We start from the raw sequence: 27169 nt of genomic DNA, 5'->3' as shown, positions 1-27169 counted from the left end.
ATAAAATTGGTGGAATCCATGTTTCACCAACTTCATCTCTCGCTCATTTCAGTACATGATGTGTATTTAAATATAGATACCAATCAAATGAATACAGAGAGATTTGTCTCTTTCTTAATTAGCTACAAAAAAATAGGTAAAAGCAATTCTAATGTTTAGGGGAAACAATTTACAATGCAAAAAAAACCTCTGAACAAAGCAAGTAGGACAGGTATTTCCTGTAAAGCAACATGTCAAAAACAATACAAGTCGGCTTTTTCACCAAGCACTAGATATATTACTTTATAACAAGCCAACAGGCATTTTGCTATCTCAGATCATATACTGAATCATCCCAAAGGCCATGCCTATAATGAAGTCTGCTCTGGAAATTGCCTTTGGCAAACAGTAGCTAGGGTGGAATCACATTACTACCTTCGCACATATTTCCTAGGTCAATTCACAACACAGGCATAATTTTATGGTGTACATGTGTTTCTTGGTTCTTCTGATCATACAAACCTCCTGCTCCTTTAGCTAACTAAACCATCTTTCAAGTTTCTTTTTCTTCTTCAAAGTAGTTACATATATTTAAATGCTATAGTAACAACTAATTTATTTCTTGTTGTCAGCCGCCACTTGAAAAACATTTCTACAAGGCCAGAGGAACAGCAACCCAAAAGGCTGCCTATTTCTAATCAAATGTTGTCAAAAAGATCATGAAATTAGGCATCTGGCAACTCACGTTTAACACTTTTAATTATATCACCCACAGCTAGTTCAGTCCTGACCTAGCCTCCCATCCTTCTGAAGTGGGTAAAATGAAGACCCAGATTGTTGGGGGAAATATGCTGACTCTGTAAATTGCATAGAGAGGGCAGTAAAGCACTGGGAAGTGATATACATGTCTAACTTCTATTGCTATAGATTTGGTATCTGCTCCCTTATAGCAGTAAATGTAAGCGTAGCTGCTTAAAGGTATCCACTATAACTGCAGGTTTCACTAAAGAGAAGCAGGCACAGTTTTTCATGTTAAAAGCTATTGCCTTTCCTAAAATGGGGCCTTCAAAGTTTGTTGCCATAATGAGCATTCATGCCAGCTATAGAGCCTTGAAGAGGTAGCCCTCCATAGAGTTGGGAAGCAGCAGGTAGGGGAACATCCAGTTAGAATTCAGCAACTGGTAACAGTTTCCAATTATAGATAATCTTCAATTTACAAAAGTTCATTCAGTGAACATTCGAAGTTACAGAACTGAAAAAGCGGCTTATGACCGTTTTTTATCTCCATGGTCACATCATCAAAATTTGGACACTTGGCAACTGACTCATCTTTTTGACAATTGCAATGTCAAAGGGTCATGTGATCAATTTTTGTAATCTTCTAACAAGCAAAGTCAATGGGGAAGCCCGATGGCTTCATGGAGTTTACTTGGAAATAATACAGGGAGACCTTGACGTATAACAGTTCATTTAGTGATTGTGATTGTGAGTCAAGGACTACCTATACTGTATGCAGGTAGATTGCTGTTGCTTGTTTCTAGCTTCTAGCTTTAAATCTTAGAATTTTCTGGCAGCTTCCCATCCAGTTACTAACTGATCTTGGTTAGCTGTGACGTGCGGTGAGGTTTATGGCTGGTGAGGCTGGTGACGTCATCAGGAAGGCGGGGAATAGGACGTGTGCAGGAGGCTGAGGCAGCCTCAGCCTCCTGCACACGTGGTCCCATTCCCCATCTTCCTGAGTCAACATGAAGGGGACTGTGGAGTGTGGGCCGCGGGATCGCGGAGTGGGAGCTGCGGTCCCCTTAATGTTGACTCAGGAAGGCAGGGAATGAGACCACGTGTGCAGGCGGCTGGGCAGCCTCAACCTCCTGCACACGTGGTCCCATTCCCCGCCTTCCTGAGTCGACATGAAGGGGACCGCGGAGCGCAAGCCACGGGACCATGGAGCGCACTCCTCCTGCACACGTGGTCCCATTCCCCGTCTTCCTGAGTCAACATGAAGGGGACCGTGGAGCGCAAGCCGGCAGAGCACGCTCCATGGTCTCCTTCATGTTGACTCAGGAAGGCGGGGAATGGGACCACGTGTGCCTTTTCCCTTTTTTTTCTTTTCATGATGAGAGCGGTGAGGCTCTGCCTCCCCTGCCTCCCCTGACCTCACGTCCCTGGCTTTTTTCAAGATCATCAAAGAGCTGCCATCTACCATAAGCAGCAATGCACTGTATTCTAAAACTCTAAACCCTAGCTTTTCCACAATACATTGCATAGAACTTTTCCAAATACTGAAACCTTTACCAATGCTTTCTGTTTAACATTTTCTTCTGGATTCTTAATAGTACATAATCAGCCTCACACAAGACAATACTTATCACTAGAAAGACCTTACAACCATTATCTCCTAACTGATTATTTTAATAATAAAGCCATAAAAGGCCATAAATATTCAAGAAACCCAAACATTTCTATGCTTAAAAAAGCTGCCTCTAAAGTGAGGAAAAATGTACCTTAGCAAAATCTACCTTAAAATTAACTCAGGTTTTTCCAGACAAACTAGTTTTTGTGTAATACTTTCCAGTAATTTCTTTTACTGGGACTAAGCTAATACAAACATGTTCCAAAGAATAGTGCCTTTTTTTTAGCACACATAGTTTTACATGCATGCATTTTTAAATTAAAATCACAAAGGTGAGGCTGCGATCCTAATTGTGGAAGCAAACTTGAGAATGTTTATTGAAGAAACATTTACTTCTAGAAAATTCCCACTTAGTGAAACTTGCCCAGAAAAAAAGATATGAAAATCTTCACTACATTACTTTCAGGACCTGACATGCTATTTATGAAATATCACATGAAATTATGTAAATTGTCTTATGGTAGGCTCCATTGAAGACACCGAGATTTATTAAATAAACATGTATAAGCTTGCATTTCCATTCACATTTATTATAGAGTAAGCGGCATTAAACTCAATAAAAGATATTTTGAAGGAAAAATGCCAGAGTTCACAGCATAGCACCATCTAAATCAGGAATATTAAACTTGATTTCATTGAGGGCCACATCAGGGTTGTGTTTGACTTTGGGGGGCTAGGGTGGGTGTAGTCAGGGTGAATGTAGCAGCTTGACATCACTCATGTCGAGGGTGCCTGTGGTGGCCCGAGCACTCTGCCAGTGAAAATGGGCTCCTGCAACCTTCTGCCAGAGAAAACGGAGCTCAGGAGGGCTGAATGCAGTCCTCTTGAGATCCTTTTTCATTGGCAGAGGCATTGCGGGCCAGTCCATCACTGTTTCCAGGGCAGCTCCGTGGACCAGATCTAAGCACCTTGCAGGCTGGATCTGGCCCCCGGGCCTTGAATTTGACACTTGTGATCTAAACCTTAGTAAACCAAATGCCAGAGCATGTTTCAAGAATGACCTGTCATGCGGTTTATGTACATATCCTCACTAGAAATACACTTGATTTACATCAGATAGAGCTATCCTATTAAATATTCTTACATTCAAACACAAGACTTTTTTACTACATCATTGTTACAGCATACACCAATGTACCTGTTCCGACTGGCTGGTTTGGCATAATTTTAACGTCTACCTCCTGGCATACACATTCTTACTGGTTTTTAGAGGGATATTGTTTTAAATTTAACTTGATATTTTAAACTTTTGTATTGATTTATTTATTAGCTGTACAGTTTGGCATATTTTACCCTCCTCTTATACATGTATTTATATAGTTATTTCTACGTTTTAATCTGTTGTATTTTAATACGGACTGTACACCGCCCCGAGTCCCTTTCGGGAGAGGGGGCGGTATATAAACGCTAATAATAAATAAATAAAATAAATACTACTGTTTTAATTGGACTCATTTGAGTTTTAGAGGATGTTTTCCCAGTAAATAAGCAAATGTATTTAACAATTTAAAAATTTGTTGAACTGAAACAATCAGTATAAACCAAATCACCCAGTGATTGTTAGAACAAAGAATGTCAGATAAGTGAGATTATTTCTTATTGGAATCACTTGGGAACAAAGCAAATTGATTTGCACGGCTAGGGAACAGCATTTCAACATCTAATAACTATCAATTTCCTTTCTTCCTTAAACATGATATTAGATTCTCTGGCTTTGAAATCAGGTATTTGAGGAGTATTATCCTTACTTATTCCCCAAATCTTAGAAAATAAATTCAAGTCAACCCAATTCTTATCACCCACCAATTTTTAAAGACAGAAAAAAAACCTCGAGACAATTAGTGTGCCCATAATTGGGGTAATTATCTAACTATGGTAAAAAATACAACACTCCCAATTTACTGTGTGTTGCAATAGATGCAAATGTTTTGCCACTGAGGGAGACTGCAGGCTTAACAATAACTCCTATGCTTTTTTTTGTACAAACTTCACATCTCTGCAACACATTACATTTTTTTTACATATCTGTTGTGATTCTTTTATCTATACAAATAAATCTTTTATAACTTTTATATATTTGTGCATTTATATTATTTCATATTTTTTCATTCTATATATAATATTCTATATATTCTATATATAACAGTCTTTACTACATTTAAGTCATTTTGTTTAATATTTATTTTCTACAATCTATCTCATATTTCTATCTTTTAATCATTTTCCGGTTTTGTAGTTGTCTATTGATTTGTTGATCTTTCTTCCTTTCTTTTTTGCTTTCCTGCTCCCTCCCCCCTTTCCTCTAGCCAATTATACAATAAATCCCACACGGAGTAATATTTAAATTCTTATTTCTCTTTTCGTTCTTTCGTGAGCCTATCCATCTCTGCACATTCCAATATTTTTTTTAATTACATTTTCTTCTGTTGGTGTATAATTATTTTTCCAGTTTTGTGCAAATGTAATTCTCGCTGCCGCAATTATGTGTAGAATTAAGTATCTAATATTTTTTTCATAATTTCCTTTTACAATTCCTAACAAAAATAATTCAGGTTTTAGTACAATTTGGTGTGTAATAATCTCTAGCCAACCTTTTATTTTTTTCCAATATTTTTTCGCAGATGTGCACGTCCACCACATATGGTAGTATGTTCCCCTCCTCCCCCAAAAAGAACTCTTCTGCTCAGCTTATTAAAACCTGACGCCAGTGTCACCCAAAAGAATCCGCAAATAAATCACAATGTTTATGTGTGTCATGTTACTGGTACCAAAGATACAATTTAGTACTTGCATCACATCGTCTGACACATAAATGCAAATGGCTTTGTTTGTATCATGAGACACTAATCATAATTTTCATCCATGCCCAGGAGCATCTGACACTTTTGGCATACACTCAGCACTGTGTCAATCCTTCCCTAAGTAGTTTCAGATCATGAATCAAATTTCTACAAAGTACAGAAATCTGGCTTGAAAACTATACAGCAATTCAAATGTTGGAGACATTGTGACTCTGCTTCTATTATTACTGTATATTGCTAAGAACATAATAGAAGTACAAGAGCTTTGGAGTACAGGTGGTTCTCGACTTACAACCATTCATTTAGCAACTGTTCAAGGTTACAAATGCACTGAAAAAGTGACTTACGACCAGTATTCACACTTATGACCATTGCAGTATCCCCATGGTCATATGATCAAAAATCAATTACTTCACAGTTGGTATCTATTTATGACGGTTGGAGCAAGGGGTGATCATATTTGTGACCTTCCCAATCAACTTCCAACAGAATCAATGAGGGAAGTTGGATTTGCTTAATGATCACATGATTTACTTCCAGCGATTCCCATAACAATCATGGAAAAACTGGACAGAACTCTCTTAACAAACACCTTACTTAGCAACAGAAATTTTGGTTCCAATTGTGGTTGTAAATTGAATATTTTTTTTAAATTTAATTTTTTTTAAAAAGAAAGATGAGTAAGAACTGAAGTTGCCAGTGTCTCAGGAGACAAAACTGCTTCTGCACCTCTCAGAATTGGATAGTTCACTACATTTTCTTAATATTTTTCTTTGCAGTTCACTTCTGGCAGTAAAAGCGTTACAGATTAGAAAATTGAAGTACTAGCAATCCTCGAGAATTGAGCCCAAGATTTCTGTTGCTAAGCGTGACAGTTGTCAAGTGAGCTATTTTTTCATTTTGCGACCTTTCCTGCTGCATTTAAGTAAATCACTGCATTGTTTTGTTAGCCATATACTGTAGTTTTAAAGTGAACCTTGATTTCCCATCGACTTTGCTTGTCAGAAGGTCGCAAAAAATGATTACATGAGCCCGGGACACTGCAACCGTCATAAAGGAGTCAGTCACCAAATTTTTATCATGTGGCCATGAGGATGCTTCAAACAGTCATGTCACTTTTTTTCAGTGCTATTGTAGCTTCAAACAGTCTCCAAATAAAAAGTTTGTAAGTCGAGAACTACTGGTATTCTATTTCTCCTACTTATAGGAATTGATTTCATACATTCTGGAAAATATATCTAAAATCAGTTTATGAAAAATAAAATCCTGAGATGGTTCTCCTTCCAAAACATCTTCTAAAGAGGGGAAGATAGAAATTTTATCCCGTATGATAGAAATTCATATTAAATTTTGCCTGCATTTTTATTTGGATGGCTGTTTTTGTTTAGTATTTTTATGCTGTGTTAATAGATGAATTTCCCCAATGCCTCTGGTGCAGATGTTTTAAAATGTAAACAGAAAGCAAGAACAAAGCTGTTTGCATTGATAGACTACCTTATTTTTTCTCTTCCTTTTCTTCATTTATATTCTTCGATTAAGCATCAATGATAAGGTTAACTCATTTTATCAGCATTAACAAACCAGAGGTAAATCTGGATTATGATTAGCCCAAGGCTATGGATTTGAAATCCAGTTTTCCTTTACAACTGAAATGTATCACCTAAGGAATATAGAATTTGGCCCACTTTGTCTTATTTCTATCCTTCACTCCCAATTCAAAAGCTGTTCAAAACAGTAAACAAATAAATTCCACAAGTAGAACAGAACATCTTTTGTTGGGTTTCTGTATGTTGTGATTTCCAGTTCTGTATGAGAAGGAACAGGGCTCAGTAGCTAAGGTGCTTAGCTTATTGATCAGAAAGTTCAGTAGTTCGGCGGTTTGAATCTCTAATGCCATGTAATGGAGTGAGCTCCCGTTACTTGTCCCAGCTTCTGCCAACCTAGCAGTTCAAAAGCACGTAAAAATGCAAGTAGAAAAATAGGAACCACTTTGGTGGGAAGGTAACAGCACTCTGTGAGCCTTTGGAGTTTAGTCATGCGGGTCACATGACCACGGAGACGTCTTCGGAAAGTGCTGGCTCTTCAGCTTTGAATCAGAGATGAGCACCGCCCCCTAGAGTCGGGAATGACTAGCAGATATGTGCCAGGGGAACCTTTACCTTTTATGGGAAGGAACAATATTACTGGACCAACATTTTCTTCCTTTTTTAAAAAAGTAGCAAAATCAGAGAGAGATGCTAAGGACTTAAAGAAAGCCTGTCTTTTTCTCTCCTCTGCAAGAAAGCAGATGAAGTGCTTCACACCTGTTTAGTCGATTCACGTGTCCCTGGTATTGAAACTTCAACTGGCCAATGCGGAAGACCGAGGAATGCAAAAATACACCCAAAGCTACACAGGGAAGGCTTTTCCCCCTTTTATATCGTCCCGCGTTTTCTAGGCGCCACCGAACGAACTCTCAATTTTCTTCCCGCCTCCCTCCCCCGTTTCACCTCCCACTCCGAGGGAAAGAACGCTGATTGGCCAAGATGGGAAACCTTGTGGATTTGTTGGAAACTTTCTTTCTCTTCTGTATTCTTCTGCCTGCTGAATTCAAATCACTCTGGGAAGAGAGGGAGCGAGGGAAGGGGACAAAAAAACAACAACAATCAGGTTGAAGGCGCGCGTTCGGTCTAAATAGCGGTAGCGATGCCTTTAAAGGCGGAAGGGGAGCAAATTCTAGGGCCCTGGAAACGTACGATACGACCAAATACAAGCCCGGTGGCGCCAAACGTTTTAAACGGAGCGGCAAGATGACTCCGCCCCCTTCTCCCAAGAGCCAATGGGAAAAGAGATTTCGAAGAACGGGGAGGAGAGCCGTCCGAACGATGGAGCGCGGGGAGAATTCTCAAGTTGAAAAACGAAGAAGGAAGTTTGGTGTGAGGGCTGTATCGTCCGAAGCACGTAGGTGAGTGGACTGGAGGGAAGGGACGGCACCGCAGCAGAGGATTGCTGGGCAAGGGCTGGCACTTCAGTCGCGAGACGGGCGCCGTCCAAGTTTGGTAAAATAAAATTAAAACCCGTTCTTGGAAGCATTGAGGAGTTGGGTTTATTGGAGCAAAGTAGAAAGCAGCGACAACAGACTTTTGTAGAGTCTTTTTAAAAGATCTGTATTAAGTTTTTAAAAATTAATATTAAAATACTGTAAAATGCAGTCCAACATAAAGGGAAGGGAGCAACAGGGCGACTGAAAAAAAACCCTCGGTGGGTGTTAGAGGCGAATTATAATTCTTTATTGGCCAAGTGTGATTGGGCAGACAAGGAATTTGTGTTCGGGGCATAAATTCTCAGTGTACATACAACAATACTGATAGATCATTTGAAGGAGTTCTTTTAAGCTACTGCATTGGGCTGCATTGATTTTGCTTCTACATGGGGCTTCCCTTGAGATGCACTCGGAGGCTGCAGTTGGTCCAGAACGCGGCCGCGCGGGTGATTATGGGGAGGACTAGATACTCCCCTGTAACACCTCTCCTGCGCGAGCTGCACTGGCTTCCTGTAGTCTACCGAGTGCGTTTCAAGGTTTTGATTATGATCTTTAAAGCGCTTCATGGCACAGGACCTAGTTACATGCAGGATCGCATCCTGCCCCATACATCCCTACAACCAATCCGCTCACACAGAGAGGGACTTCTTCGGGTGCCGTCCGCCAAACAATGTCGGGGGGCGACACCCAGGAGCAGAGCCTTCTCTGTGATGGGCCCAGCCCTATGGAATGACCTCCCCCGTGACATCAGGACTACTTCCGATCTCCGCTCCTTCCGTGTACAGTTGAAGACCCACCTCTTTCAATTATCTGGCCTGGCTCAACCGTAAATTTTTCTTATTCCTCATGACAGTTCTTTTAAATTTTTAAATTTTAAATTTTAAATTGTGTTTTTACAATTGGGGTATTTTAATGGTAACTTTTAATTGTCCAATGTGATGTAATTTGTTACCTCCTCCGTGCATGTACGTGCATGTATGTCCTTGTATATATGTAGGTTTATGTGTTTGTATACATGTTTTATGTTTTATATACTCCATTGTACGCCACCCCGAGTCCTGTCTGGAAAGGGAGCGGCTAATAAATTTAAATTTATTATTTATTATTATTATTATTAATGTAGTCTCGACCGACCTGTGTAAGGAGTTATAAAATCAAGCAAAACCACAAACATCTCTCAATGTGAAACTGCTTGCCCTTGAGTGTCATAAACACGAATGTAAAGGTGCCTTGTGAAAGCTGGAAATGTTTGTGTTATTGTAATCCCTGCAGTCATTATTGTATTGTTAGGCTACTTGTCATACAACACATTCGGAGGCAACTTCTCTTGTACGAAAACAGAGCCTTGTAAAATTTATCTCAAAAGGCAATATAGGTAGTCCTCGACTTACAATAGGGTTTTTTTGTGACAGTCCAAAGCTACAATGGAACTGAAAAGAGTGACCTATGACCATTTTTCACACTTTTGACTCTTGCAGCATCCCCATGGTCACATGATTTACATTCAGATGATTGACAGCTGGTTCATATTTATGATGGTTGCAGTGTCCCAGGCTCATGTGATCCTATTTTGCGATCTTCTGACAAGCAAAGTCAACCAGATTCACTTAACAACCATGTTACTAATTTGACAACTGCAGTGATTCACTTAACAAATGTCGCAAGAAAAATGGTAAAATGGGGCAAAATTCATTTAACAAATTTCACACTTAGCAACATAAGTTCTGGGCTCCATTGTGGTCGTAAGCCAAGGACTACCTGTACAAGGTCTGTTGAATTAAATGTAGTTCCTTCTATGCTACCCTTACAATCCTGTTTTGTACTTCTGTGGGTTGCCACTTCTATCCATTCCCACACATTTTCCACAAAACTTGGAGAAATGGTAAATCCTGCTCAAAAGACCAAGTGGCCAAACACTGCTGTTTAAGAATGTTGCATTTTCTTTTAGAAAATCATAGCCTTTATTTACTTCCCAACTATACCCTCACTTTAGTACTTTTTAGTGGAAGCAATATTATGCAAAGCATAGAAAATCTTCTATACCATAAATAACATAGATAAGGCCCATAAATATTAACATCTACCACCCATGGTGGCTATGGTAAAATAAGTTTTTTACACAATGTTTTTCAATAAACCTCAGAAGGATAGACCAGGATACTGCTCAGTCACCTTGGATGAGATGGACAACCATAAAAAGAAATACCAGAAAGAGATACCAACATTTATTATGCCAATTACATATAAAACATTCTGAAGTAGCAGGAAAAACAACAGCACTGGTCTAAAAATGTTTATACCTACAGTAAATTTAAACCCAGCTTTCTCTCCAATTCTAATTTCTTCCTTAAAAGTTCATGTGTTAACTATTTTTTGTTTTGTTTTTTTCTTTCAGAATGCTAAAAATGGTATCCCAACATATAAGCCAACGTAATATTTAATTGAACAAATGTATACAAGGCTGAAGCTAATAGTGGCAGTATGAATAAAGAGAACAAGGTAAGTTATCTAAGTCCTTTCAAACTATCTTTTGTCATCTCTTATATTCAAATTATAGGCCAGTGTTGTTTGCGGTAGTAAGAATATCTGAAGCAACTCCAGGATTATGCATTGTTATGTTTTAGATAGCCTGTGATTTGATTGAGCAATACAATATGTCACTCTTGACATAAAAGAAGGAGATAAGAAAATAGCTTACTAGGGTCAAACATTTTTCCTTCCCTATCTGATGTTGTCCGCTTAAGTCTTTCTTTTTTTGCCTATGGCTATTTTAAGACAATTTTACAACAATTGTATACACTGTCAAGTATAATATGCTTCAAAGTTGCAGTACTGTCGGTTTCTCTTATGAAAAAAGGAAATTACACTCTACCTATATGTGCACAGAAATCAAGGCAAGGAGTTATTTGTAGACATTGAGAAAGTGTTCCTCTCCCTCGAGTCATGCTTGGTTGTCTCATCATAGAAAGTGTTTCTGGGAGGGATGTGCAAAGAATGACAGGTGTAAATGTCAAGAATATATAATCCCAGAGGGTCACTCATGGCGTAAACGTCACACAGCTGTCCAGCTAAAGCTAGTAGGCATCTATGTTAAGTACATTAATGTATTAAATACAGAAAGCTGGTTGGATGACATGGCATGCTTCAGGCTCCTTCCCTTAAATGTTGTCATCCAGTTGGATCTCAGATGTGGATCTCTATTGCTGTCCAGGCCATTTGGAACAGTCTCTTACATGTGATCTGCAGAGTCCCTCTCTTTTTAGCCTTTCAGAAAGCAGTGAAGACCATTGGAGTCATTTGAGATGGATCAACGTATGTAGAGTCAATGGGATGTTAGAAAAACATCCTTTGTAAGAGTAGCTTTGCTCTCGTATGAGTTTTGTTGTGAGCTGCCTAGGATTATTGTATAGAAGATAGGCACCCCTATAAGTTTTAGAACTTAAAACAGAAATAAACCATTCATCTTTTTTACTAAGTAAAGCACTTGAATAGAAAAATAAAATAAAATGATTAACAATATAGTGGTGGATGACAGGCCCCTTGAATTAGATGCACTCAATGTGCGAGTGAGGAAGAGCTAAGAATCTTTCAGATACAAATGTGTTCATAGCATGGTTGGATTGAAGCCTTTGGAATATCTAGTTGTTGGTGTTGCCATATAAACAATTGCCATGCAATTCTTGCATTTAAGAAAAGATTTATGTATGGTGTTATATTTTTGGCCTTCCTGCCACACGTTTTCGGCCTCCCCTGCCTCCAGGAGGACTACTGGCCAAAAACATGCCTCGGAGGCCACCACATAGCCTGTTTTTGGTCTGCAGAGTGTTCCTGGAGGCCAGGGAGGGTGAAAATGAGACACTGGGGGGCGGGGGGCGTTCAGGCTGAAAATGGGGCAGAGGGTGCCGCCTGTGCCCTCTCCCACACCCCATTTTGGCCTGCAGGGGGCGTCGGTCCCATCTCCCCCCCTGCTCCCTCCCAGCCCGAGGAGAACTACAATGCTGATCCATCCCTCAAAAAAATCCAGTTTGACACCCCTGTCCTATACCATAGACACTCAATATTTTTTGATTGAAATAGTTAATAAACATAGTAACTATTCTACAGTGGTCAGTGGGCTTTGCAATATTTGTAATAACAATGAGGAAAAGGGTGACATCAGTAATTTCAACTATATAAACATTTAAGTGTTTCAAAGAGTTATACTAAAGGATAATATTTTATTACCTTCAGCTGGGTGCTGCAACATTGTCTATCCAATTGAACTGAATGATGTCAGATATTCCAAATTTGTTCCATACCTCTACAAACACTGTTCAGACAGAGGATGAATATAGAAACACCATGTCCTCTTGTAACAGTTTATATAACTGCACTGTGTTTCAGTATACTAATGTATTATTACCATTCTAAACAATGTAATACATTACATTTTCAACAGGAGTACTCTGTAGTCTCTTTTGTATATCCCTATAGAACACTGACTGCATTCATATATAACAATTCAGGAATTTTTATGATGGGTAGGCAGTGAAAACCTCGGCCACATTGGGGCTCTTTATATACTACACTAAATCAAAAAAAGCATGATAAAAATATCCTTGATTCTTGTATCATCTTCGGTTCTGATAAATGCTCAGGGTAACAAAGAAAGTAGACTAGGCTGTTTTAAATAAAAGTGAGTTCTGTCAAATCCAGAAGACATGAGTGTCAATTTTGGCCAAAAAAATACACTAAGATCAATTTTGGCCAAAAGTATGTATTTCAATATTGCAGTCAGTCTCTGAATCACATTTTAATGCTTAGTATTGTTCTACTTTTTTTATTTCTTGGCTTAGGAAAATCAATGTTTTGGAGTGTGTGGAAGCCCAGTCAAAACTCCTCTAAAACAAACAGTTACCCCCAATTGGCTTTTGGCAGAGATCCAGCCTACTGCTTCTAACTCTCTGACAACACCACCAAAGCCCAATGAAAGCACTTCTGGTGACCCATGGACCCCAACCGCTAACCTTAAAATGCTGATCAGTGCGGCTAGTCCAGAGATTAGAAATCGAGAACAGGGGAAAAAATGGTCAGATAATAAAAGTGAAAGCCTTGAGGTAAAACTTTTTTCTTGTTTCATTTTGCCATACTTGTAGTAATTGATAATGTTGCTTCGACAGTGAGATGAAGCGGCATATAAATCAATTAAATAAATATGCTTGATAGAAAAGTAAAGGCTAAATTATATATGTATTTTGAATGTACATTGCTTGACAATGTACTGATTTAATCCATTCTCCTGTGTTACACTTAAAATCTGGAATGCTGGTTACATTTTGAGGATTTTAAAATATCATAGAAGAGCTTTTTCCACCCCCCAACCCCCCTTTCTCTCTGCAGGATCATTTGTCAGGAGATGAATATGAAAAGCCTCAAACAAGCCGTAAAGAGAAAAGCCTTGGATTGCTATGTCATAAATTCTTAGCCCGCTATCCTAGTTATCCTCACTTTTCTAAAAGTAATGAAATATGTCTTGATGAGGTAGCAGAAGATCTCAGTAAGTTTTGGCAGTGCATTATCTTATCTTTTTTCTTATGCCTACTAAAAGGTACCATATTTTTTGGAGTATAAGATGTAATGTATTACATTGTTTAGAATTTTGGAAACTAGTGTGCATGATCTTCCGGTTTGCTCGGAGGGTCGTTTTGAGTGCTCCGAAAGCATCAGGGAAGCCTCTGGATGGTCCCTGAAGCCTTCAGAGCACTCAAAACAATCCTCCGAACAAACAGGAAGTCACTTCTGGTTTGCTCGGAGGGTCGTTTTGACTGTTCTGAAGGCTTCAGGGAAGCCTCCTGAAGGTCCCTGAAGCCTCCGGAGGGCATCCAGGAGGGTGTGGGAGGCTGTTTTCGCCCTCCCCAGGCTCCTATAAAGCCTCTGGAGCCTGGGGAGGGCGAAAAAAGCATGTAAAAATGGGGGGTTGCACCTGTAGTGCGCGCATGCGCACTGGGGGGTCGCGCATTGCGTTATGGGTGCGGCACGCCTGCACACGACCCCCCTGCGCTCTCCCCATTTATGGCACGCGAGCCAAAAAAGGTTCACCATCGCTGTTCTAGGGTCATTTTTCATCTCCGGAAGGCCCCTGAAGGCTCTGGAGGACTTAAACTGGCCCTATGAGCAAACTGGAAGTCCGTTCCTGAATTTCCGGTTTGCCCGTAGGGCTGGTTTTTTGTGCTCCAGAGGCCTCAGGGAAGCTCCTGAAGCCTCCAGTTTGAAGGCGGGGTTTGAAAAAGTCTTATGCTTATGTTAACTGAACAAGATAGCAATAGCACTTATATAGCGCTTTGCAGTGCTTTACAGCCCTTTCTAACCTGTTTACAGAGTCAACATATTGCCCCCAACAAGCTACTGATCTCGGAAGGATGGAAAGCTGAGTCAGCTTTGAGGCAGTCAGGACTGAAGGAATCAAACTCCTGGCAATGTGTGCAGAGTTAGTTTGCAATACTGCATTCTAACCATTACTAAGAGTCTAGCACCCACTAAGATTGTATTTTCTGTAATTGAAGTCCTGTCATGTATTTTGATTGTTAAAGTATTTAAACGCCTACTTTAGGAAATTGATAAGATTGAAAAAGAAACTGAAAAATAATTTGTGATGTTTCCGTCATTCCAGATATTGAGCGCAGGCGTATCTATGACATTATGAATGTATTAGAAAGTCTTCACATGGTGAGCCGGCTTGCCAAAAACAGATATTCCTGGCATGGCCGTCATAATCTTAAAAAAACACTGCAGGCTTTGAAAAAAGTAGCGGAGGAAAACAAGTACTTGCAACAAATCAAACTGACTAAACAAGGAAAAAATGGGCAAGAGATTGGAAATGCTGGCCACAATATTGAATGGATGCCAATGCATGCTGGGTCAAATTATCATACAGACTTTGTGGAACTTCCTGGGATGGAACTTCAAGCAGGTAATTCTAAGAAAGGCATGTTCATAAATGGAGATGTCCTATGCTTCCATTTGCTAAAATGCAGGGTACAGTCCATTAATTAAAGTAAATGTTTTTAAAAGCGATGTTGCCACCAGTGCTTAGAAAAACTGAGGATTGCCAAACCATCCTAAGAGCCATTAACTTTCTTGAGCCCTTTCTAAAATCACATCTGATATGGAGTGTGATCCAGAGTCAGTGAAGAATGTGATCGGAGATAAATATTGCAAAATCAATAAATAATCTTGCTGAAAACAAGACAGGTAATTCTTGTTTAGGAATCACAACTAGGTTTGGGTTTGTTAACCAAAGTGGTTAACAATTGTTGTTCCTAAGTCAACAATCATATGACCACAGTAGTGCTTAATGATTTTACTTCAGCTTTCCTTTGCTTTAAAACATCAGAAGGCGGAAGGTTTCCAAAACTTGATTCTTGAGGAAGCTGAGTAAAAGGGAAAATCTTACAGCATTCTTTGGAATGTTCACCTTGATGCTATGATAATTAATAAGAAAGGAAACGATATTTGTATTTATATTCAATGGAGGAGAAGAAATTACAAAAGAATAAGTAGGCACACAATAGAGACTACACATCAAAAGGAATATACTAACACCAGCTGTTTCCCTAGTGTATTCTTGATGAGCAGCTTAGGAAGGAAACAAAAGCCATTACTGAAAAACTGATTAGAGTCTTGTCAGTATCAGGCAGCAGTGCCAGAGAGCCTGAGGGGTCTAATCAACTAAGGTTACAGAGCTAACTTGTTAACTTGTGGCTAGCACTTTTCAGGGATGCACTGCACTGGTGAAAAAAATGAGCCAGGAAGAGATAGCTTGTTTAGGTAAACTTTCTGTTCTGTGAGGGGGATAATAAATACAGGCCTTGAACACAAAGTTACTTTTTTCATCACCGCCATAAATGCAAATGGTCACTTATCCAAGGCAATCTCTAAACAAGAATTACCCATACATAATTTATTATGCAAATTTCAGTAAGTAATTTGTAAACTAAACCACATTCATTAGTTGACTAAAATCAGGCTGCGAAATATGCTGTCTTCCATTTATTAGTTATTTGGATTTACTTCTATATTTGGTTGTCTCTTCTTTCTACAGCTCTTTCTGTAAATAGTCGTAAAGACAAATCTTTAAGAGTGATGAGCCAGAAATTTGTAATGTTGTTTCTTGGGTCATATCCTCAAGTTGTGAGCCTTGAAGATGCTGCTAAAAGTTTGATTGGTGAAGACCATTGTGAATCACTGGATAAAAGCAAGTTTAAAAGTAAGTGGTAAAAAGTACTACCTTGGGTGCCTGGTTTAGTTTATGTGATTAGAAAAAAAAGTCACTGTGAGCCATAAGCTTATAAAAATAAACTTCATTGCTCTCCAGAAAGTTAACTCACTTGAAAAGCTGGCCACTGTTTTGTTACCAAATTTCAGTGGCAGGGTGCATATGCATTTTGGACCACCATGGTAAAACGGCATATAGATTATGGCTGCATATGGATTGCATATGGACTGCTATGACAAACCATGATTTTACATGACACAAGCTGCACCCTCACAACATCCTGAGATTAAAAACAAACCGCATTATGAGATGTGTGCCTACAGTCAATGTAATGAGAGTAATTGTACTGCTCAGAAAAGCGCATCCCTCTTTGAGGTTTAAATTATCCATTATTATCTCTAAGAAATCTTTTCTTATAGACAGGATAAAACCCTAATAAAATTGCGGAAGAGTGCAATGTTCATTTTGCTGCAACCACCGGCTCCTCTCTATTCAGCTTGTTCTACCATCGTGCTTTTTTTTTCCAAGTAGAAATGATATTAAGACATCTCATCTTTGTGTTAGACTGCCAGGATAATTGGCCAAAATCTTAGTGACAACACTCCATTTGTGACATACCAGTAATTGTCCAGGCCACATTACAAGCATTAGATTGGTTATTAAAGTTGCTTCCCTTAGCTTCAAAGAGGACAGCTTTCCCACAGTAGGTTACTTGCTGTGCTCTGTTCTTTTAGATTCATGGTTTATAAAATCTTTCAGTCCTCTTAATTTTCACTGAATAAAACAGAAGTATTGCATGCGGTAATGAACCTTTTGCTGTAAAAGGCATCCAGATAATTATAGCCTGAACTGAGAGTGATCTTTCAAAGGCCATTCCTGGGAAGAAGGTTTAGGATCCATATTTCTAAAACCTGCATTGAATAATTTTATTTCTCTGTTTCAAATCATCACTACCATTCAATTATTCTCCAAAGGAAAACAAAAACAATTGTGTTTTAAAAACACTAGGTTTAGTAGAAGAATGCAAAACGTTGAATGTTCACCTTGGCCTTGTATCATAGATCCCTCAAACTGAAATGTTTCTGGTGTAACTATGCATCAGAAAGGGGAAGAAATACTCTAGCGTTAACAATGTTGAATTTTTGTTTTTGTGTTTTTCATTAGCTTTTTAACTCATTTCAGCTAAAATTCGAAGACTATATGATATTGCTAATGTTCTTAGTAGCCTTGAACTCATCAAGAAGGTTCATATTACAGAAGAGAAGGGCCGCAAGCCGGCATTTAAATGGATAGGACCAAATGTTTTTTCAGATATTAAAGGTAGGTGCATTATTACTTTTGAATTAGACTTAGATTATTTTTGACCTACAAGTAGAATGAATGTTAATTTCTACTCAATTGTGCTACTCCCAACCTATAAAAGTCATATCAAAGTTAAGCTGGTTAATTTCTCCTTTGGGTCATTATATTAACATAATATAACAACATGTATATTCATACTTAGAGGACTAATTACTCATTTTAAAAGAAATATTTAAAAGTGATAACTGTCCAAACAAAGAATGTAACAATAATATATTAATCTCAAGAGTTCTGTGTATGATTGTATCATAGATACCCAGCCAAAACTGGATGCAATGCCACTTCCTGTGGAAGATAAACCTTTTAAAGAGTGTTGTTCTAAGAATCTCTTCCCTACTAATAGCAAACCACATTTCACACGGCACCCGTCTTTAATAAAACTGGCACGGAGTAAAGAAAATGATCAGAGAAAGAGTCACTCAGCTCCAGGCAGCCCGGTCAAAAAATATTTAGGTATGTAGGATACAAAATGTTTCACATAATTCTGAAAAAAACTGTTAAAATAAGGAATGGTGGTATTTGTTCTGAATTTTTTACTGTAGAAAAGCAATTTCCAACCTTTGCCAGCTCGCTGGCCCGGGAAAGGGGGGAGGCAGGGCAGAGTGGAAGTAGGCCGCGCGAGTGGCGTGCCAGCGCACATGTATGTGCAACTCAATTTGCAAGGAGGTCGACCTACATGTGTCCGTGCTGGCCAAACACTCATACCGTTCCGTTCCAAATAGGCCCCTTACTGAGTTGCAGCCGAAAGGGTTGGTGACCCCTGCTGTACAATTCAAAATATATTTCATAAGCAGAGGATGCTATTTTGAAGTCGGTTTGTTTTTGAGCAGTCTTTCTGACTCCTTGTTTTATGAGAATTAAATTTTATGTGTATGTGTTGCACTTGTAGGTTTAGAAAAATTAGAACATAATGGCTCAGGTAGATACAATAAATTGATAATAAGGAGGAAATATATAGAAGACAGTTCTCTGTCATCTTATCTCTTCATGGAACAATCTGTGTCAAGGACACTAATTTGGATGTTAAGAAAAGGCCATAAGCCAAACCATGTTAGCACTATCAGTGATGGGTTTTAGAAGGAGGTTCAAGCTGGATCTAAGCTTGCTAGGTTTTAAATAAAATGCAAGTTAAATACTTCTGTTTCTTTTCTTATAAAGGCTCAAATCCTTCAACTATTCCAAGCAAGATGGCTCAACTTGCAGCAATCTGCAAGCAACAATTAGATGAACAATCAAGGTATATTTCTACATAAGGCATGGTGGCTGCTAATTAATGTAATAAACTATCTGTTGAAATCAGCCATTTATAGCTGTTGTTTATACCAACAGTTAACATAATTATGACATAGTAATATCATAACAGTTTCTAAAATCTGAAGTCTATTAACTTTTTATACACTTAATAATGTAGTTATTGTGTGTGTGTGTGTGTGTGGTGTGTTATTGTCCAAGTAAAAAGATCTAATATTGCATTGATGATGTCTCCCAGCAGAGAAAACTTACAGCAGAGAAAATTTTGATTAAAGACTTAACACTAATTAAACCTAATTTTTTTAGGGAATTTGAAAAGATAAGAAATAAATTGGAGCACACTTCACCTTCTGAATCTTGTTTGAAGCCCAAAGCAGTCTTGTTGCCTTCTCAAGCTCCAAACATATCCCCGACCTCCAACTCAATACTTCCACCTGTCCTTTCTACTGTACCACGTGCAACATATCTGAATCCATCCCAAGTAGTGACAACATACCCAAATTACATGGTATATCCTATTTCTACTACTCATGTGACTAAAATTAAGACTCCCGTGGAAGCTCTTACTGAAACATTTACTAAGGACAGTTTTAATGATTGGAAAAAAGCTGAAGAGCTGCAACTCTGGCTAACTAAAGAACCCAGTGGAACAACGGATAACATGACATCTGAGAAATGTTTTAAAAGATCTAAATTGCAACTAGAGGATAGTCCAATTAAAAAATGCAAGAGTAAAAAGGTGGAGCTCCAAGATTCACTGCTGGTAAGCTATCTTTAAGTGCAATTGTTCCATGTATTAAATAATTTTCTGTTGCAGAAAAACCTAACATTTCACAAGTCATTCTTAAATTACATGCAATACTAGAGAAATCACAGAAGAAAGTTTTGATAAATGCAGCTGCTGCAATCCCTTTCCTTTGCATTATTTTTTCTTGCCCATGAAAGTAGCCTTCTAAGTGAAAAAATTAACCAAAATATTATATATTTAAAACATACCAAAGCTCTCTAAAGCAAAATTCTAATTTTCTATATATTTCAGGGTAAGTCTATTAAAGATAAAAACCACCAGGGTTCTATAATTTCTCACGTAAATCAGGAAGTCTTAATTTCACCAGTAACTAAGCAAAATAAATATATACCCAGAGAAGTGAAATTCAGATGCAAACAGAAGTAGGGAGATACTTTTCAGTATGATCAAGTCAGCAGAGCACACAAAATGCCTCCAGGATTTGCAGCTGCTATACCAGTGATGGCGAACCTTTTCGGCACTGAGTGCCCCAACCGGAACTACACGCCGAAAACCCGAAGACCGGCTGGCTGGCAGGCACATGCCTGTTTTTTGGCCATTTTTCAAGCCAAAAACAGCCTGAAAAATGGCCTGTTTGGGGGCTGTTTTCTGACACCTGCGAAGACCAACTGGCTGGCATGCATGTGTGCACCAGAAACCAGAGAAGCAGCTGGCAACAGCGCGAGTGCCCGCAGAGAGGGCTCTGCGTGCCACCTCTGGCACACATGCCATAGGTTCGCCATCACAGTGCTATACCAAAGGCACATTCTTTGCCAGACATTATACACTTAGATATTGTTCTTCTGAAAGGCTCAGTAGTTTAATAATACATACTCAAAGGATTTTTCTTTTTATACCAACTTAAAGTATGAAAGCAACTTCAAGATCAATGCAGGAGAAAGCAATGTTGGCCACCACAGATACATGCTCATTTTTGATCTTTAGTTTTATACTCTGTTACATGCAGACTAGGGTTACATCTTGTTGGAAAGTCAGCTTTGTCTAGTGATTAAGGCATACTAGCAACTATGAATTCTAGTCCTCTAGTCCAATTATCTCTTACCGCTATTACCTTACCTTAGGTCCCCAATGACATTGCTGTAACCAGTAAGGGGGAAATGGAGTTGTGTGCAGTGGAAAAGAAATCCTCTACTTCCGCTAATCTAGGTAAGTATATGTTGATCACATCACAGGATTTTTCCAAAGTTAATTCATTTTGACATTTTCTATCAGCAGTTAAGGAATACAGGTTTTAAGGCAATGAAGCCAGATAAAATGATTTTATAGATGAAAGTTTCTGGCTGCATAGAGGTTTGGTCAGCTCTATTCAATAGTTCTTAAAACCCATTGCTTCTTTATGCTTAATTGCCACTTTCTCCAAACTCACAGTAGCTGGCTGTACTAAACTTCATTTTGCATATTAATAATAAAAGTTACATGGCATAAAGCATGTTCCTTTATAATAGTGTGTTCTCTTTCTTCTTTGCTATAGGTCAAATTTCAGAGACATCTAATTACCCTACTTTTCATATAACACCTCTTAACCTAATACTACCACCACCTTCTGTAGCAACCACATCCTCAGGGAATGGGGCTGTTGAGTCAGTCTGTGTTAATCCTACCCCGCCTCAGAGCACCTTAGTTCTGAACATTATGCTACAACAGTTAGGAATGAGGCCAGCCAATGTACAGATGTCTGCAAATGACGTACATCGATCTGCTTTCATTTGTCAAGGAGCAGAACATATTAGTCCTGTTCCAGTAATTGTAGGATTGCAGCAAGCGACTGTATTACTAAGGGATTACCGAGATTTACATGGAGAATTGGTTCCAACCGCTCCTCAGGAGGTAAAAGATTCTTTTCAAAAATATTAAGTAATGGGGACTCTGCAAATCTTTTCAAAGAGGCACAGAAGTGCGTACAAAGCATTTTTAATTTAAATAATTAAAAACTATATTTTTCCAGGCTTGCAAAATTGCTTTGGAAACTGCTGTTGGCTACCTCTTACTTTTATTTGTGGGTTCAGTTAATTTCTTTTTTTTTCCCTTGGAAAATGGGAAAGTGCATTCAAGCTTTGTTCCAATGATTTGCAGAACCCTATAATTTGATATATGATATTGGAATACTGGAGAATTCCTTGAGCTTTTAACTGGCTGGTCTTCTGTTTTGGCTCTTAGAATGTAAAATAATTGCCTTAGCAAAATTATCTGATTAAAAAGTATAAAACGCATCAGACTATTGCGAAAATAGTGTTGGGAAAATTGAAGATTGCAATTGCTTTGCTTTTTTCTAATCGGAAGCCTGCACAGTACTTGCATTGCTTAAGCCTGTAATAAGAAGCAGCCTAACATACTGCAATCTGAAGTCTAGATAAATATTTTGCATTGTATATCAATTGATAACAAGCACATACTGTACATTACAGTAATACTTTAAAAAAGTGCCTCAATATCCCATATATACTTGTGTGTAAGTCCAAAGGTTGTCTCATATTCTGTTACATTTGATTTTATAATGAAATTTGAAAAAAACATAAATTTTACCTTATACTATTGCCAAATTTGAAAAGATGTTACTAGCTTCAAGAGAAATGAAACCACTGTTCTCTTATTAATTTATAGTCCTTTTTATTGGAAACTTTAGGAGAAGGAAGTGAACCAACCAATTACTTGGTTTGCGGGATTTTTTATTTTTTTTTTACAGATGTAAAGGCCTGCCTGGCATATTCTGGTTTATAGAAGTAAGTTTCCTTATACAAATTCTGTTATTTGTTGAAGGGAATATTAGGAACAATAGAAATTAATAATAAGAATCAATTAATAAGACTAAATGTATGAATGTATTCCATTGAGACTCCTAATAAAAAGTACACATATGGTATATTCTTTTTTAATGCTTTCCCTTTTAGTGAGTTGTAGTGTGTATAAGACTACACATTATTCTGGAGGGGATTTATTCCCTTGCATTAACATAGAGTTGCTAGACCCATGTTGGAGAGACTTACATAAAATTTCCAATTCTGGAGCTCCCCTGAGACTTTTTCTTTCAGTGAGCTAGCATTGATCCTGGAAATTGCAGCCTAATGCAAATGATAAAATAGCTATACATTGTACTACTAATCCTTGGCCAGAACCTGCATCCAACTGGCTGCTGTCTGATCCAACTGACATTTATCAACTGTCCTTAAAAGCAGCATAAAATCCTTTGTAATATCTAATCTGCATGACATCAGTGCATGACTAACACCATAATTCTAAGCTTTCCACAAAGAGGCAAAGGTGATTAGACGCAGATAATACTCAGACACCCTAAAGCTTTGCAGACTGGCAGGGGGAAGGCAAGAAGTGGTGGTGCCACATGTCAGCGAGCACATGCGCCCACCACTTCCACAAATGGAGTTGCATGCAGACACTCACCTGCTACTTCTGTGGCCTGGTTCTGAATGGGCTGCAGCCTTGTAATTGGGGTTGGGGACCCTGCCTTATATCTAGCAGAACTGCTAGCTGTGACATTTGTTCTTCAGTTGTAACTCCTTCCAAGTCTGATTGTTACCCATCCATAGCATTTCCTTTGGGCTAAATCTTAGCATATATGCATCCAAGCAACTGTTTAAAAATTCTACACCTCCCTGTGGTGAAAAGTAAATACATAGCAGCATGCTGACTAATTGTGTGCCCATCAAGTCCCATATAAGATGATCTGCATACTAACAATTATAAACTAAATATGCCTCTTGTCTATTTCATGGTAAAGAACATACGTTTCTTTAGCTCGTTAGCTTGCAAATAACGCTGTTTTTCCCCTTTCATTTAGACCAGTGTTCCTGTGACATTCGAAGATTCTAAGAAAGGCAATGAAACGTTGAGTGATCCAAGCCTAGATCCTAGCTCTCATTAATCATCTTGTGAATCAGAAGGAATTTTCCCAGAAAGGTTGCTAATGCTGAAGAATACTTGGAGGATCAACAGAATATATATTTTCTCCAAAAAAATACTGCATCCTCAACAAACATAATTGCAATACGTTGTTTCTGTCACATTAAAATTGTTCTTAGAATTTTTTTAGGCATAAGGATATGGGTTTTTTTCCTGTGCTGGATTTTGTTTTGCTTTTATCTACATTAGTTTATTGAGCTACTCTTTTTTTTGAATGAAGGGTATACATAAACATTTTGAAATATGTCATTTAGAATTTCATTGCCTATCTGACTGTACCTTTATGAAATATAAAGCTTTTCTTTCTTTTTTGTAAATAATACACAGAGCACAGTCCAAGTACCAAGCCTAGACTGTTTTAAAAATATAGAAGCTCTAGTTTGATATTTTATCATGTCAACATAATTAAATGCAATATATAATGTAATGTTTATTTAATCTATTTCCTTTAAATTAATAATTGAACTTAATTTTTAAAAAAGTTTTCATGATAAATTTTCAAATGATTTCATAATCAGTATCTTCTGTCTTGTTTGTTGTAATGTTGTAATACCTCCCCAAATTTTGTTTCTAGATACAAATATTGTGAGTTCAGCCTGAAATCTCTAGGGTTTGGGTCAGTGGTGGGCTCCGGATCCCGTTGCAGCCATACCGGTTGCAACTGGGCCCGGCATCCACCACATGAACGTGTGCAGCCTCTTGTGACGCCTCCGCGACGCTCCAGCTGCTCGGCGGAGTGTCGCACAGGCGCTGAAGAGCTCAAATATAGGTAAGGAGGTCAGGCGGGTGGGTCCTCCGGAGCACCGTACCACAACGGTACCCGGTGGTCCGGGCAGGCACCAGTACGCCCGTACTGGGGCATACCACCTGCAACCCACCACTGGTTTGGGTAGTCAGAGTTGGTTTGGGACAATTCTATGGATAATTGGTTAACTATCCTGTGGAGCTTTTTTCAACCTGTTTTAAGTAGAACAACTTGCTTCCAGAAGTTGTGAATGCTCCAACACTGGATTTTAAGAAGATGTTGGATATCCATTTGTCTGAAGTGGTGTAGAGTTTCCTGCCTAAGCAGGGGGTTAGACTAGAAGACCTTCAAGGTCCCTTCCAACTCTGTTCTAGTTGATTGTCAGTAGTATGTAATAGCTTTATGAGTTATTTCTCTCATATCTTGTTTCTTTAACTCCTGCAAATTGCCCTTATTGTGAATAGGAAAAAAATACACTAATTGCTGTTTGTTGCCATATTAATGTAAAATCAGCTACAGATCAAAAAGTATTTCCTTGAAAGTTACTATTCTGGTTCTGGCTCTTTAACAGAAATGCACCAGCAATTTCTCCCCCATTTGTGTTGTCTGACTTATATGACTGCAATATGTACTTCGGCCTTGATTGATTTCCTGCTGCCTATCATAACATTATTAATTTTCTAGTTTGGTTGAATTTTTTTATGAAGATATATGATCTTGTGACTGATGAAGTCATTTTTGGGACTGAAGAAGTCATTTTTGGTATGCTTCTTTCAATCATTTGTATGATATGTGTAATCTGCATGTTTGATTAACTCAAATACAGGTAGTCCTTGACTTACAACAGTTTATTTAGTGATTGCTCAAAGTTACAACGGCACTGAAAATGTGATTTATGACCATTTTTCACACTTAGAACCATTGCAGCATTCCCATGATCACATGATCAAAATTCAAATACTTAACACTGACTCATGACGGTTGCAAAGTCTTGGGATCATGTGATCACTTTTTGTGATTGTTTTGTTTTGTTTTGTTAACAAGTCAATGAGGAAGCCAGATTCACTTAACAACCAGGTTACTAACTTAACAACTGCAATGATTCACTTGACTGTAGTAAGAAAAATCATAAATGGGACAAAATTCATTTAACACATACTTCACATGATATTATTTAGGTACTTATCTGTTTTACTTGGGGAAAAAGATGTATTCTGCTGATTCTTACTACATTGATCACTTGCATAGGGCATTTTGCCAGCTGAAATGTTATATCTGATGCAAGTAAAAAGACTGTCCAAGTTTGGAAAATATCATATGAAAAATTGTCATATACTCACATATTCCTAGTTTGATAAATAAATAAAAATTAAAAGAAGAATCATATAACTAGACAACTTGAACTCCTTAAAGTATAACTTAATTGTATATGCTGTACTTTTCGGAGTATAAGACGCACTCAAGATTTTGAAGAAACAAATTTTAAAAAAAGTTTTTCACAAAAATGGGCCCGTTTTTTGTCAAAAAAAGGGGGCATGCATAGCCTTTAGAAGACTTATAGAGTGCTCCTGGGGACTGGTGTGTGTGCGTGCAAAAAGGCCATTTTTGCAAAGGGGGTGGGGTTTTGGGAGGCCAAAAATGCTGTATTCAGTGTATAAGATAACCCAGTTTGAGGGGGAAAAGTGCGTCTTATACTCCGAAAAATACGGTAGTTATATGATTTCTATTTGCTGCAATTCTTTGTACTTGGGTTCAGGAACTCACTGGGCATGGTTTGGAGTAGACATACAATATATGAGATTATTGAGCTAAAATTGCCTTTAAATGTACATTTAAACGAACAAGAATAGATGCATAATCCTTAATAAGCCTATCAGATACAATATTCTGTTTACAGGGAGGTTCCAAAAAGACATTAACCCTCTCACTTGGATTCTCTAATCCAAATAGACTGTAGTCAGATCACTGCTAGAGCCAATTTATAACCAACACAATCAGATGCCAGTATCATCCTCCGTAAATATCTGTAGGAGATGACCAGTCTGAGCCCAGGGGAGGGGTCATGTGTGTCATCAATCTCGAGTCACTTCACATCCACAAGAGATCTAAGTCCAGCCCACCTTGAATTCCATAACACTTATCCACTGCCAATTTGCTTTAAATGTTAGTAGTTCAGATTCCTGTAGAGAGCTTTAGTGTGCAATAAACCTATATATTCATTTGAACTGCCTGGATTCCAGATTTCCTGCACTTGACGATATCTGTCTTCTTTCATTGTTCCTATCATGGTAGTCAACATGAGTAAATATGAACTAAGGGAGACTTCATGATTCTTCCTAACTCTTCGAATATCCCTGCAGATGCTTCTTAATAGATCACTGAATGATCCATTTCATTTTGGAATTAGACTATGCACTATATTTCATTTTATTGATAAGGTTACATGACTAATCATTCAGTAAACTACTACATTTAGTTTAGGCTTAATTTATGAGGCATGTTGATGCTCTCCAGATGTTTTGTACTTGTCTCATACTATTTGCCATGCTGCCTGGAGTTGTTGGGAATTAAAGGGCATTAGGTTGCCTCACCTGTTTTAATCTGTCATTGTAAACATTTAGG

General features: G+C 38.3%; 1 protein-coding gene across 3 annotated transcripts; it reads left to right on the top strand.

The window, feature by feature from the left end:
- Nucleotides 1-7986: 7986 nt before the first annotated feature.
- E2F8 (E2F transcription factor 8) lies at nt 7987-24319 on the top strand. Of its 3 annotated transcripts, none has more exons than XM_081934262.1 (13): nt 7987-8134; nt 10608-10711; nt 13048-13308; nt 13592-13748; nt 14862-15161; nt 16293-16457; nt 17649-17786; nt 18081-18281; nt 18987-19065; nt 19386-19842; nt 20949-21033; nt 21602-21714; nt 23681-24319. In XM_081934262.1, the coding sequence occupies exons 2-13, from the start codon at nt 10694-10696 to the stop codon at nt 23762-23764; spliced, it is 2058 nt and encodes a 685-aa protein (XP_081790388.1). In that variant the 5' UTR covers nt 7987-8134; nt 10608-10693; the 3' UTR covers nt 23765-24319. The 3 variants fall into 3 exon arrangements, with proteins under 3 accessions (XP_081790388.1, XP_081790387.1, XP_081790389.1); XM_081934261.1 differs by having other exon boundaries at nt 21359-21714; XM_081934263.1 differs by lacking the exon at nt 21602-21714.
- Nucleotides 24320-27169: the final 2850 nt, after the last annotated feature.

Source organism: Natrix helvetica, assembly GCF_964273705.1.
Source record: "Natrix helvetica genome assembly, chromosome: 1".
Taxonomy (NCBI): domain Eukaryota; kingdom Metazoa; phylum Chordata; class Lepidosauria; order Squamata; family Natricidae; genus Natrix; species Natrix helvetica.
The sequence above is the reverse complement of the archived record's forward strand: the minus strand, read 5'-3'. Positions and strand labels throughout refer to the sequence as shown.